At 44.7% G+C, this 13,763-nt stretch overlaps 1 protein-coding gene and 1 long non-coding RNA gene across 3 annotated transcripts in view; one reads left to right on the top strand and one right to left on the bottom strand.

Moving 5' to 3' along the window:
* Nucleotides 1-13,290, bottom strand: LOC143214702 (breast cancer anti-estrogen resistance protein 3 homolog). Of its 2 annotated transcripts, none has more exons than XM_076436052.1 (6): nucleotides 13,016-13,290; nucleotides 7,302-7,527; nucleotides 4,102-4,222; nucleotides 2,958-3,197; nucleotides 1,345-2,809; nucleotides 1-1,269 (listed from the first exon to the last, which is right to left on the bottom strand). In XM_076436052.1, exons 1-6 carry the CDS (start codon nucleotides 13,056-13,058, stop codon nucleotides 938-940), a joined length of 2,427 nt encoding a protein of 808 aa, XP_076292167.1. In that variant the 5' UTR covers nucleotides 13,059-13,290; the 3' UTR covers nucleotides 1-937. The 2 variants fall into 2 exon arrangements, with proteins under 2 accessions (XP_076292167.1, XP_076292168.1); XM_076436053.1 differs by lacking the exon at nucleotides 13,016-13,290 and adding an exon at nucleotides 8,788-9,112.
* LOC143214705 (uncharacterized) overlaps nucleotides 9,322-13,763 on the top strand; it is a 7,580-nt gene continuing 3,138 nt past the window's right edge. Inside the window, exon 1 of the long non-coding RNA XR_013010194.1 lies at nucleotides 9,322-13,549. This is a non-coding gene — a long non-coding RNA (uncharacterized LOC143214705). The remainder of the gene's footprint in view (nucleotides 13,550-13,763) is intronic.

Consider the following 13,763-nt stretch of genomic DNA (forward strand, 5'->3'; position numbering starts at 1 on the left):
TTGTTGATTTTCATCTCGTATATTATATTAAGTGTGAACAAACGTGAACAACATTTACAATGTAGTATTGGCCGAATATAAGATTAGGTAAAGGTATAAGTACATGATAGCTGAACTGGGTTTGATTATTATATCGTCGCGGTTTGTTGCGAGATGGTTGGTTGGTAGATGCGGATCGTAAATGGAGGAAGCTATCCCCAATATACATTCGATAATAGTTACTTTACTAAATATGACACTTTTCATCGTTATGCTTGCGATTATATTTCCTGTCGTGTTAACGCTACACTTTTGATTGTTTGTTTCTCGCCTGTGAACGCGACCGATCTATCGCCAGGAACGTGACCGAAATTAAACAACGATTCTTCATTTTTTCGTTGTTCCCATTGCTTATTTGAATCGTCGATCGTTCGTCGCAGTAGATAAATCATGATCACACGGTTCCCCTTACGAACTATAATTTGATACAAATGTTTCGGTGATCGTACGAAATGATGGTACGAAAGTTGTGTAAAATGGCTGATCAACACGCGATCGCAAAATCGAATACTAAAGTACAAAGATTCACGGTCGAACCACGCTAAACAAAATATACCTATACGTATCGAAATTACAATTAATTACAGTTATTTAATTACATAATTACATAATCATAATTTACACGCAAACCAAGAGAAACAGAAACTCGTTCGGGTCCCTCGTTAGTCTCGAAAGAAGTCCTTAAAAATCAACGGCGATCTTCGAGATCTGTGCAACGCAGACACGAGGAAAATGTGCTATGCTAACAGTAGATGAATCGAAAGAAACGAAGAATATCAAAGAAATTCCTCTGTTTTGCAATTGAAGTCAAGGTCTCAAACAAACCCTATTTTTCCATGTCCACATTGAACAATCTCTCGATCGCGGGTTTCTATAAAATAATTTGTCCTTTGGTCGTTTAGGCCGTCACCTCGCTGGACGAACACTTGTCGAACATCGCGTCGAGGACCTGGGTGAACTTCAGGTGTCGTTCTTCGGGTGCTACGGCGGCTCCTCGACTTCCCCATAGGAATTTTATATGGAATTCGGTGCGGAACGCGTCAGAAAGCAGCTCGTCACTTCTGGATCCTTCTAAAGCGATTTCCGCGTTTCTACGGAACAGGGGCAGATTTTCTGCCATTTTTCTGGCTGTTTCCAAGTGCGACCAGACTATCGACAGGCCGCAATCCGGCGCTGAATTCTCCCATGGGGACAAGATAGCTGCTGTTAAGCTCGAGGGCGCAGCCGTTCCTGCCGAAATGATTTAATCACGTTAATACTGCTATCAAATACTAAATCTATACTTAAAATAAAAATTTAGCATACCCAACACATCCTCGGGTCCACGTTCTCCCAGCAACGCAATAGGCAGCAAATGGGGTAGAGTAGTGTTAGGAGCCTGAGGATTTGTGCACTCGTTCATCGCTCTTAAAGTGGGCCTCAGCTTCGCCTCGAAGCTGAAGGCTTCGTCCGTGTGTTTTTGCCTGAGCAGGTGCCAAGTATTCGCGAGCCTCTGGATCTGCGGTAGACATAGACCCAGCATCACGCCGCAGAACCCATACAAATTTCCCAGAGCAGTTTTGGTGTCGATGGCCACCTTGATCCATTTGCTGATGGTAGCTGCTCTTTCGATCGCCGTGGCTCCAGCTAGCACGGTGACTGCAACAAGCAGTTTCAAGCACTCGGACCTCTCTATCAGATCCACCCTAGCCTGTCTACCATGCGGTAAGGTAGCCAACTCGATGCCACTTAATCCATTTCTATTCCCAGGCCCAGGTTGCAACGCCAATTCCAGATCGATCTTCGTTAAATGAGAGGCTAGGATCCTTGGAGCGGAATCGTGCAGCATTCCCGAGACTCCTCTGAGAGCTGTGGGATCTAAAGGTCTATGATCCCCAGTAGGTAAGAGCAAAGTAGAGAATCCTTCAATGTCCAACGCCGTGGTAATCTCTAAAGAAGGCGCAGCGACGACCAACTGCTCCTCCGCAGATAATTCATACTCGTTCCCATTACTGCCATTCATTCCGTCGCTGGTATGGTAGTGGCTCCTGATCACCACTCCTTTGATAGGAACCGAACCAGAAGGATTGCTGGTGCCTCCAGAATTATTGGTTTCGAACTCGCTGTCCCCAGAACCGTTGCCACTGTCGCTGCCCGACGCCTGGTAGCCTTGATGATGATGATGATGGTGATGGTGATGATGGTGACCATGATGCTGGTGATTCGGAACGTAAGGTATCCTGGGAGGCTTCGGTGGAGCTGTTCCCAGCGAGTTCTGGTGATTTAAACTCGGTGGCTGAAGAGGGGGTTGCTGTTGCTGTTGCAAAGCTGGATCAGAGATCACCCTGGTGATCTTCTGACGACCCAGGGATAAGGAACAAGATGGTGGTTGGCTCTGGATAGGCGGGACTCGAGGTAAAGTGCTCGATTGAACTGGAACATGAGGCGCTGGTTGCTGATTCGCTGCTTGGCGACCATCATGTTGGTCTGAAGGGTGATGTTGAGCTGTTAGAGAATGACTTCGCTGCTGCTTCCGAGGCAGACGGGGTGGAGAGCCGGTTGATAGGGATGATGACGAGGGACTGGAGCAGTGCTGACTGTTTGTTGGAGCCGCGACGCAGGTCAAGGGTACTGATCGCGGCTTTGGCGTGATGATCCGAGCACCACTCGCCTGGCTGATGGGCCTTCCGCTGCCTACGTAGAAAGTTATCAAGTCGGCCACCGTGTCAAATGCCTCGTCCTCGAACTGGTACTGGGCTCTTTCGTACACTGTCTCCGGCTGGATGACCACCTGTTCATTTAGGAGATCGTTAGAATTGTTTCTTACACATTCATCGTTGCTAGTGTCTGATAGTCTGTTTTGCTAAATGAAGAATTCATTTCTGTTCCAGTCAGTGTAAGAACAGTGTAAGCTAGTGTGAGAACAGAGTGTTACCTACCCTGTTAATAACGAAGTGAAGAGGCTGACCCTTCCACCGGACAGTGAGGACATAGTTCCCAGGTTGCGAGGCACAGTCTCGCACCAAAAAGTCACCATCGTTCGGCACTTCCGTTTCCGCACCCTTCCGACCACCCCGCAACGTGCTCCCATGGTACCAAGCGTGCGATCTCAGATCTCTAGGATCTAGAAGACGAAGTTCCCGCTCCAAGAGTTTGCGCGTCGTCTCCTCGGGTGGCTCCTAAATTAGACATCCGAGAACGGCAATCTTAAATTACGGAACCACGATGCACGCTAGAAATTAGCGGGTCGAAATGTGAACGCGTGGCTCCATTAACATCGTCTGTGTAGATCCTACCTAATTTATTGTCTGGATCTTCTCCATTTTTTAATAATCGGTCCTTAACAAAATATATATAGATATCCTACGAATTTCTTGTGAAAATTTTGGTTGATTCAAACATGAAATATGTAAATCGTGTCATACGCGCATTTGATCTCAATCGATCCGAACTGCGATTTTAATTGAACGTCTCGCGAATGTTTCGTAGGCCTCGGAGACAGTTGTGCGGATCAATGAAGAAGTGTCTCGACCCAGCGAGACCACGAAATTGGCTTAACAAGAACAGCCTTGAGTGGTTCGTCCATAAAGAGATCATCGGCACGCTCTCGTGTGCGCGACTTATCACTGACTTAGCATGTCACGCGTGAAAGTCGGCTCGCCGAGACGATGACTGCGTATGCGTATGAACGATCCAATTATGATAACACGGTAAAGTATTCAACCGACCAATTCTGCCGATAGGTTCATTAATACTACGATTCCTTTACGCGGTGTCTCAAAAACTATCATTACCACATTTTTAAGTAATTTTCAAGAAGTTATTTCCAAGTTTACAGTCAAATTAAAAGCTCTACTAAGACTCTATTAAGACTAACAATTTTATAAAAAATATTCAGACCCCAGGGATTCAAACTCGTACATTATTTCAGCCCCTTTGAAAGGGTGTTGTCTGCACACAGCTCGTCACTCTAGCCACTAACTACCGGACCACCATGTATTGCACATTCCAAATGAAGATCGAAGTCTGGGATAGAACAGTAATAAAGAAGAGATCTTTAAAAATGAAAAGGCGTGCACTCACCATCGGTAAATTCGAGTAGTCGCCGCTGTCAACCCTTTTCCCAGCAAACTCGCCGGAGCCGGAATCCTGGTCCTCGCTTCTGGCCACCTCGGTGTCTTCCTCGGCTTTCACCTCCGACGACCTGCGCCGAAAAAGTGAGTTTTCACTATGCCACCTTCACATCTCGTCTCCTGATCCAACGATTTTCGTCAGCACTATAGAAAATCGTGTTGGACACACGGGAAATCGGATAGGGTTTGGCCACACCGGCTCTCGGGCCGAGCGCGCGCACCCCACTGAACTATGTGCATGGAAACCCACGACATGGCCAGGGCCGTATTTTTGGAGGACCTCGGAGGCGCTCCCCGCGGGGTATTAATAGCACGGGGGCCACCGGTTCGATCCTCGTGCCAAGCAAAATATTTTCCCTTCACCTTTCGTGCACATTTTCGAATTCGAGGCGGTTCTGCATCAATTACTTTCATTTTCTCATCGATTTGCCAACGATTGTTACTGGACTGCGAATTTTTATGCAGAGAGAATCTTGTTCTCTTCTTAATAATTTTCAGGGGTTGAAAATCAATGAAACTCTTTACTGAAATGCTCCTGAATAAATCACATTTGCATTTCTTGCAATAGAAAAGTGCATCAGGCGCCCATTTTTGAAGATCACACTCCGGAAGATAGTACCAGAAATTCTGAATAATGCATGATAATTTCCAGTCGAGTTTTCAGTGCGAGACAAAAGTGAATAAGTATGCATTTAACCTCTTTACCGTTCGAAGGCTTGAATGCATGGTACCGTAGCAGTGAATGATTCTTTTGTATTGCATATTTCCTCGAAACATCACGTGCACTTTGCGTGTGTATCGCATACACGATTATATTCGAAGCTCGCAATTGTCTTCCTATTGAAATGGAAATAGCCTTTTGTCCTTTGTTGAAATGATTATGGAAACAATGTTTGGCGACGAGTGCGTTCGGTAAAAGAATATTGGCTCTTCAATTGAAGATGTTCGAGATAAATTTACTCTACGATAGCCGTCGATTATTCAACAATGAAAAAAAATGATGGCATATGTTTTTGTGTTGCTTGCGTCAATTTATGCAGGCTAGAAAAATTTTCTTTTTTGGCGAACGGTGCGCGTCAAAGTGCATCGAACTTCAGATGCACTTCGTACGTCACTGCAACGCACCCGTCCCTCACCCACGCCTGCGTTCTCTCCGTTCTCGAGTGGCGTCGAGTTGACACCGTACATTCGATCGCGCGGCAAAAGATTATTCCGATTTTTTTCCCGAACGGCGACAGCCAGTCAGGGCTAGGTTTCTTATCAGCCGGCGGTTAGGTTTAGTCGATAGTAGCCAGGGGGGTCGGACGGGGGTTATTGATCTGTTTGAGAAAAGAGGGGGTCGCGAAGGGTGCCGACGCGCCTGCGTCGGACAAAAGCGTTCGATAAGGGTCTAGGAACCCATAAAACGCATCTGTGCTCTTGTTTTGTTCCTGTTGTTTCAGGAAGTTGAACAACCTGGAGCGTACGACTGATCAAAGGCCAGGAAATGATCCTTTAGCAAGGGTTTAGTCTAATCAGCACCCCGAGAGAGGGTAGTCCTCGGATCGACGAGTTCCTTTTTTGTTAAGAAAATTGAATATCCTCACAAAATTGAGTACGCGAGGATGTTTTTAAATGTTAAAGATATTTCTGTTGGGGAGAAAACTGATTAATAATTATAGGAAAATAGTTCGGACTGCACCAAGAATGCAACAAACGCGATAGAAAGCTGCAGCTCCGCGAGATGCCGTAGGAAGCAATTTTCTGGCAGCCGATGTTATAAATAGGAACAGTACGGGTACAGATGCAAGCGGATAGCAGAGAATTCGTAGAAGTAAACCGCACCTCTTATCATCCTGCTGTCTCTAATGTCACTGTAACTGGATCTCGCGTGCTGACTTGCAGATTGCAGACTGTATCTGCATCAACCACTGCGCGATGACTGTGCCCCGAGCTACCCTAATCGCAAATTACGCCTCTGCTCCCCTCGAATTCAAACACGGGGAGTCCGTGAAATATTAAAGTTAATGGGGCTGAGTAATACTCTCATCTTGGTCTATCATTTTCAATCAATGCTGGAATTTTATTTCCAACCTTTTTCGCGGCTCGGAAATACAGGCAGACGTTATCGAGACGGGAATTATTGACATAATTCGATTCACGCGATCAATGATAGGACTGTCCTTTCGGAGCCGAAGGACGATAAGATTATAGCGCGTTGCAAATGTGCAGATGCGCGTGTTTGCTTTGCATGACGGTCGCTCGATCGACGCAGATGCATCGAACAGGAATCGCGTCAGCGTGTATCGATATTGATAAAATTGTTCATCGAACAATTACATAAATCATACTCCGCAAATGTTTGCCTCGCTGACTTAATACTCCATCGATCTTCTTACGTCACGTTTTACGAACGTGTGTCAGACATTTTACTAACTGTTTAAATTTCTTATTCCATTCTAGACAATGAAATAATTTAACTATCAGAAAATCATCGTGGATATCCAGGTAACTATCATGCCGACTGAAGACGAGACCAGATACAAGGGCCTACACAATGTGTCCGACAGATTTCCGAAGGGATTACGAAAGAGGTACAAGGTTTACAGTTTCCCCCCATTCCGTCTCGTTCAGTTATGGGATTCCCGTGCTCTCTGATCTTAGGACGTTATTTCGAAGGCAAAGACCGAGGGAAACCGGTTCGGGACCTGCCGGCACTATTATTTTCCTGGACCGGTACCATCGCGTATACCCTCCGACAGGCTAATTCATAACTTATGAGAGAAAGAAGAATCTCGACTCCGTAGGAAAAGTCCTTTCAAGGTCTCGACGCCTGAGGTCTTGACTCTGTTTCATTCTCTTTTTACCATGGCGCTTTGTACGGGGCTCAAAGGGGAGGTGTTGTAGATCGATATCTCGAAAATTGTGGAGTCTTCGAGGCTCGGGGATTCCGGGAACTAGCGAAACATTGTGGGACTGTGGATCACTGAACAGATCTTCTTGAATTTTTCTTCGAAATTTCCATTTACGTAAATGTAAACGTAAATGTTTTTAACTCGCTGGAAAAATATTATGTTTCTCATTTCTCGGAGAGGAAATGTTACACGAGGATTGGAAAGGATGAAGAAGATTGATGTACACGTGTTAATAGTTAGTTTGCGGTGAAGTTACCTTCGGCTGGCTTCGTCGTTGAGATCATCCGGCGACAGAGGAGTCACGATGAGAGAGTGCTCCTTCTGAATAATTATTTCCGGTTGTAGGTGGATCGTGTGTCGCTTCTGATAGAGGTCCTTACAAGAAGCTGAAGAGGATAGGCCGTTCCTCTTTCGACGACGGCCACTGGCGCCTAGATTTTGCAGGGCGCCCATAGATGGAAACCGGAAGCTCCATGCTATGCCTGAGAGGAATACGAAACCATCAATTACTTTCCTCATTTCAAACTTCACTTACACGTGCAACCATTAAAACTTATAAACACGATCGGAATACAATTAAGACGTCGACGATTTGGCTCAGCAAAATCATTTGGTCGAAGGAGAATCAAGTAAGAATTCTTGAGACAAGAATAGCTATGAATAAATCTGTCATTCGAGATCATCTCAATCCAAGAGCGCTCACTCGCGAGTTAAATCGTGTCAACGCGCTGATTGCGTCACAGAAACGCGTATCCAATCTTCGAACAATTGTTACCAGCATCGACACAACCCAGTCTGCTTCCACGAAGCGAATTCCCGACGACAAACAAAGAAAGAGATTCGATCGCGGTTTATATTAACTATGGCGATTGGGTATCACGTTTCGGTGTCGTGCTGTCTTAGCAACATCGCGAAATGTTTATCGGAGCTACGCATAAACGATCGGCGAATGCCTTTTGTATGAGCCAGACTGTCTTCTTGATCTTCGCGGCGGACCCTCGATCGAGTTTCATCCGTGGATCACTTTTTCGAGCGTAGATTCCTCGCGTTGATCGCGATCCTGCGATCTCGACGAGTCTTCCCTCTTCTTTTTATTTTAACTGATTGTTACGTTGCAGTGAAACGTTCAAGAACACCGAAGACAGTTGATTAGCATTGCAAACACTCGTCTCAATCACCTACCATCCTCATTATAATAAAGACTCCTGTTACAATACGTAACAAGGCATTATTCAACAAAAAGCCAGTCACCAGAACGAGGATCTTGTTCGAACAGAAGGGAACATTATTCCCCAGGACAACGCACCACATACTCTCAAGGCTCACCGCAGCTACTCTTCGAATTCCACGTTCTTCAAATTAGCAACAAATTAGATTCTCCCTTATTCGATCCCAGTGACCCCGATTTTTTGATTGCCCATTAACAAAATTAACTAGCTATGCCAGTAATTTTCTCAATGAGAAAAATTGCTTCCCCCATCCGCTGATTCCCCTTCTTCGCTGTCTGACGTTCACCGTTCACCTGTTTCGCTCTATGCCAATCTAGACAGAGTAACTCGAGGTCCGTTCAGATTCATTTTCGTCATAAATTATACTGAAACGCTGTTTGCGTCAAAACACGCAGAATCGTGTATGTTAACAAAATTGATTTTATTACATATATATATATATTCTATTTTATTTTTCTCGCAATTCTGCACACCTATACGTCTCGTAATCACATAAATAATCACCGTACGTACGACAAGATCAATGTCTTCTTTTTAACTGAGGACCACCGGCGAGTTAGAAAAATCGTTGCAGGAACGACTCGCGAATAATAAATAGTGGCATTTCCCGGCGGGTAACGATCGATTCGCCGTGCAATGTGCAAATACCACAGAACGACACCATATATCTTCCATTGAAATTCCACGGGTGGTTCGGAACGCGATCACAGGTGCAGCGAAACGACCACGCTTATTGCGAACTGGTCCCGGACAATCGTTCCCGGTCCCATTCGAGCCGCCCACGAGATTGTTCTCGCAGTGGGGCCCCCCTTCGGGGCACCTCTGATTCAATGGGGTTTCCGGAATCCGTATATACGTGCCCCCCCGTGTGTATGTGTCACCCGAGAGAATCGAGAGAGTAAGAGAGTCTCTCTTTTGCACGGAACACGTGCGAGAACGGATCGTTCGGGCCGTTCGGTTCGCCAGAAACTGAAGTCACCGGGGGCTCACTTTCGCTTCGATCCGTTTATCTTCGCTCGCCTTCTAGCGCCAAGCAGATATAAACCTGTTCTCGACAGCCTCCTTTCCAGTCGCCGGGATTCGAACGTTGCCCCTTAACCCTTTCGCTTAGGTTTCGCGAAACGGTGGGAGTCGCGAAAATAGAATGTAGATTATGTTCGTTGTCCGAGAGGAATGAGCGAAAGCTCGGCCGCTTTTTGGATTTTAGAGGAGCTATTGACATCTTGATTTAGGTAACATTATTTTCATGCCGAATTGTGCATCTATTAAACTGGTTTATATTAACCATTATGACCGCATGAATTGTAAATGCTAGCGTGATAACCAGTTTTCCAGTTATGTAATGTTACTTGGCTGTGTAGATGCAATCTCAAGTCATGTAATTGATCGAACAATGTGCATAACTGCGTATACTAATCGTGAGTGTCGCCAATAGCTAACAAGCTACCGTGACGTGACATTAAATAAATTAATTCTCGAAAAGGAAGAAGAAATGCAGAGCCATAAGAAACAGCTCTTCTTCTACATAATCTTTTCTGTTTATCAATCTCGAATCTATTCTGCACCGAACATTGCCATGTTCCAAGTAAACCATAAATTGTACATACAACAAATTAAAAAATCCTCCAGCAAAGATAACGCCGACAAAATGGCTGCTCTCGGAGTCTTTATCTATCACAAAGCGTCGGAATCCCTTGAAATCCTCACAAAGAATTTTTACCAATACCCATAAAACCGTATAAATGGATGAATTAGACTACCCGAGTGGCTCCGGTGTCAGAGTCAGAGCTCTCGAAAAGCTAAACGTCGTTCGCACGGACACCGGATGAGAAATTTCACGGTGTACCCTCGGAGGAGCGGCGAAAGAATGGTGGAAAGGGAGATAGAAGGAGAAAGGACACGCCGCGGTGTCGGTAGAAAAAGAAGCCTCTCGAGGACCTGGGGAGGACAGGCCCAGGACACAAGAAGAGAAGAACGGCTCCGTGTGTGGTGGCAAGCTGATTCGAAAAGCAGAATCGTGGAATGCAGGTGTGTTTTGCGTCGCACGCCGGCCTCTTACTCTCTCGCCGACATAATACCTGGCGACTGATAAGGTCGCCGGTTTACCGAGATAACTATGCAACGTTTGGAGAGGCACTATCGACTGAAAAAAGCCGCGATAGGTGTCGTTACCGAGGTCGAGCCCGGCGGCGCACGAGGCCGTGTTCAGAATATGTATTTTCTTTTTCTTTTTCGCCGTTCGATCGATCTGAACGGTTCTCCATTCACCAAGAAACTTATATTGTGTCTTCGATCAACATTATTCCACGTGGAAGGGGCTTCGACTGTAACTCCTATGATTAATGGCGGCGATTAGGCGCTGCAAAAATGATTCTCTCATTTGGCTGACGGAGAATCGAAGGACATGTATTTCCAATTTATTTCTGAAGCCTCGGATTTATTCTTCTTATTTTTTATGCTCAATCAACTTAATATTCAGCGTTCTTATTAGTCCATATACCTGGAGATACTAATAATTAGCTAGATGATGAAGCAATCTTCAACAAACGAAACAATCTTCTTTCCAGCTACTACAGGAAAGCCGTTCTACGTGAACGTTCCTCGAAAAGTTTTATTCACGTGAGCGAAACGTGCGCTGTGATTCTCCCGTTTCCTCCGCGGACGCGTAATTATATGCGCGTTTACCTTGCGACTGGAATTTCAATTGGATCCAGTTTTTACGCACAGCTGACAGAGTCGACGGATATCTTACATGGCTGTCGACAAATCAAAGAAATCAAGAACAGAAACGGAAGTAAATCGAAAGCCACTTCACGAGAGATTACTTAGAAACTTCGTGATACATCGATCTTTATCAACTCGCTAGTAGGTGCAAAACACTGATCTCAAGAACAGCGAATCTATCTAGAGAAACAACTAAATTACACTAAGTTCTGAATAACTGAAGCGTTTGTCCATGTATGTTACACAGTAAAATGTTTTCCTCGAAAGTTATCATTTGCGTAAAACATTCGCTAATGGATTCTTCCCGGTCTGCCGGCGAAATTTTATGCAAATTTATTCGCCGATAGATATCGGAATCACTGAATTCTTTTCTCAGGTGGTCACAGTCTTTTTTAGCTACCTTTCTTCATTAAAAACTGTCAGAAACGAGAAAACAAATTCTTGTTTCTCCTTTTCCCTTGAAGTTTATCCAAATATTTTCCCGCGGTTATCCTCGAGTCGGCCGTTCATAAAAGTGTTTCAGACAGTCGGAGATTGTTTATTTATTTTCGACTCGTTTATTTTCTCGGGAGTTGGCGTAGTCGGATTTATAAGCTGCGAGACCGCGCAAAAGAGAACCAACTCGCGACCTACATCCTACGTTTAGCATACTCCGCGCCAGTTTCGATTTTGAAATAAAACATACTCTGACGCGATTCTACACATGTTTTGCAGGCTGATCCGCGAGCCGATCGACCTCGTGGGCGTCGTCGACGATAAACGTTCCTCGGCTTCGCGAATTTCCCCATTATCTTGCGCCGACTGTTTGACAAACACCGTACTTGCAATAATTTTGCGTCACCCGTTGCTACATTTGCTCAAACTGAAACCGCGCCCCGTTCATTTCTTAAATTTGTCATTCGCTTTCGAAACGCGCTCCGTGAATTTCTCTTTTATGTGGGAGATGAAGAACATCGCGTTTAACACTGGGTTTACGGGACCCGCCAAAATGGCGGGTTCTAATATTCTTAGTTTGCGATTACTAAGATTGTAAAGATGCTTCCCCGAGGAATTATTTACCAAAATTTCTTTGTGTATATATTATTGGAAAAATGGCCAAAATTGTTATGTTTATAAAATAATGTGAAATAGTTATTTCTAGAGCTCCATAAATAGTGTTAAGCAAAATTAAGATAAAATTGATTAAATGATAGATCACCGAATAAGAAGAGGAAACGTCTTTCCTTACGATAAAAGTCAGGTATTGATATAAGAGTATCCTTGCAGTAATCATTTATTATTAATTTATAAGAGGCAATACGTGATCGAACGTCGTCCATCGAAGAGCATTTCATATCATCCAGCACGTGCTCGTCGAGCCCCTTCGAGTCATCACTATCCTTTCACCATGAAATTGAATCACCTTGTTGAACGTGACACATGAAATTAATAACTGTCACGCTAATCGATCACCAAACACCAACAATAAAAAGAACCATTAAAGAGATACATTAGGTATCCAACAACGCACTTTACCTCCTACAAATGTTTCGAAACATTATGTAGTTAAACACCGAAAAGTTTCCTAAACACATTAAAACTCCATTAGGAAGGGAACTCCTTCCGAAGTTCTAAAAGTTTCACTGATAATCAGCACGACTTCTGTCATGAAATTCCTGTGCTGCTTCAGAACATCAGAACACTACAAATTAGTTACAGGAAATCACTGAAAAATTCGTTGAGCATCAAATCGACGATCTCGGAAAGAGCGATCGAGAGAGATCGTGGTTCTAGCAGACGATAAATCGATGGATCGGCAATTGAAAGAAAGGGCTCCGACAAGAAGATTGCAGCGCGAAGAAATATGTGGCCATAATTATGAACGTGGTCTAAGTCAAAATTTCACATCACATTTTAAACAAAAAAACTAATCCAATGTAAATATCTCGAAACAAGAAATACATGATTTACACCACTTAAACAATGATGGGCACATTGTGTGTAAAAATCGAGAAAAATGTAGAGAAGAAACACTGACTCTGGCTCCGTTTCGATTTCAGTTTGCTGGCGGTTTTTCCCATTTTCCTGGCGGACGCATGCCAGGCAGCGCGGGTCACGTTGCACCGGTTCCAGGTATACGCACGAGGCTGCACCGACGGTAAAGACAACGAGAGGGATGCAGCAGCATGCACTGGCGCGACCGTAGCATAATGCGATACCGAGCTGACTGGCCGCAAAAACGAACGAGCAGAGTAGCGAAGGGACGAGACCGATGGACAACCGAGTGGCAGCCAACCGAGAGCTGGAGGAACGAGACCCGATCGCAGCCAGAGAGGGAGAGAACACGTGTGCGGATAGAGGACGGATCCTTGACGGCCACCAAAGAGAGAGAGAGAGAGAGGGAGGGAGGAAGGGAGAGAGGGAAGCCGGGAGGAGGATTTTAATGAACGAAAATGAAACGCGAGTTTCGGCGAGGAGTAATTGCCGAGGCCGAGACAGATACCCGGAGATGGCATTAAGTAATTGATGACGGGGTGCAGGCTGATCAGAGGGTGCTGAACAGTCAACTAATGTGAGTGGAATTTTCTGTGATTTTTAGATCGAGATATAAAAAAGAATTTTAACATTTAAGACTAGTCAGATCATTGTAGTATATTATTAATGAACTGTTTAGCTTAAAAGAAAAATATTGTAAGCTGTTTGCCTTGTAAGACGGAGGGAAGCTCATATTTTTCTTACACAAACTTCGCCTGCCTCGCGCAGCGCTGGGAATTAACAGTCAATTA

Source organism: Lasioglossum baleicum, chromosome 12, assembly GCF_051020765.1.
Source record: "Lasioglossum baleicum chromosome 12, iyLasBale1, whole genome shotgun sequence".
Classification (NCBI taxonomy): Eukaryota; Metazoa; Arthropoda; class Insecta; order Hymenoptera; family Halictidae; genus Lasioglossum; species Lasioglossum baleicum.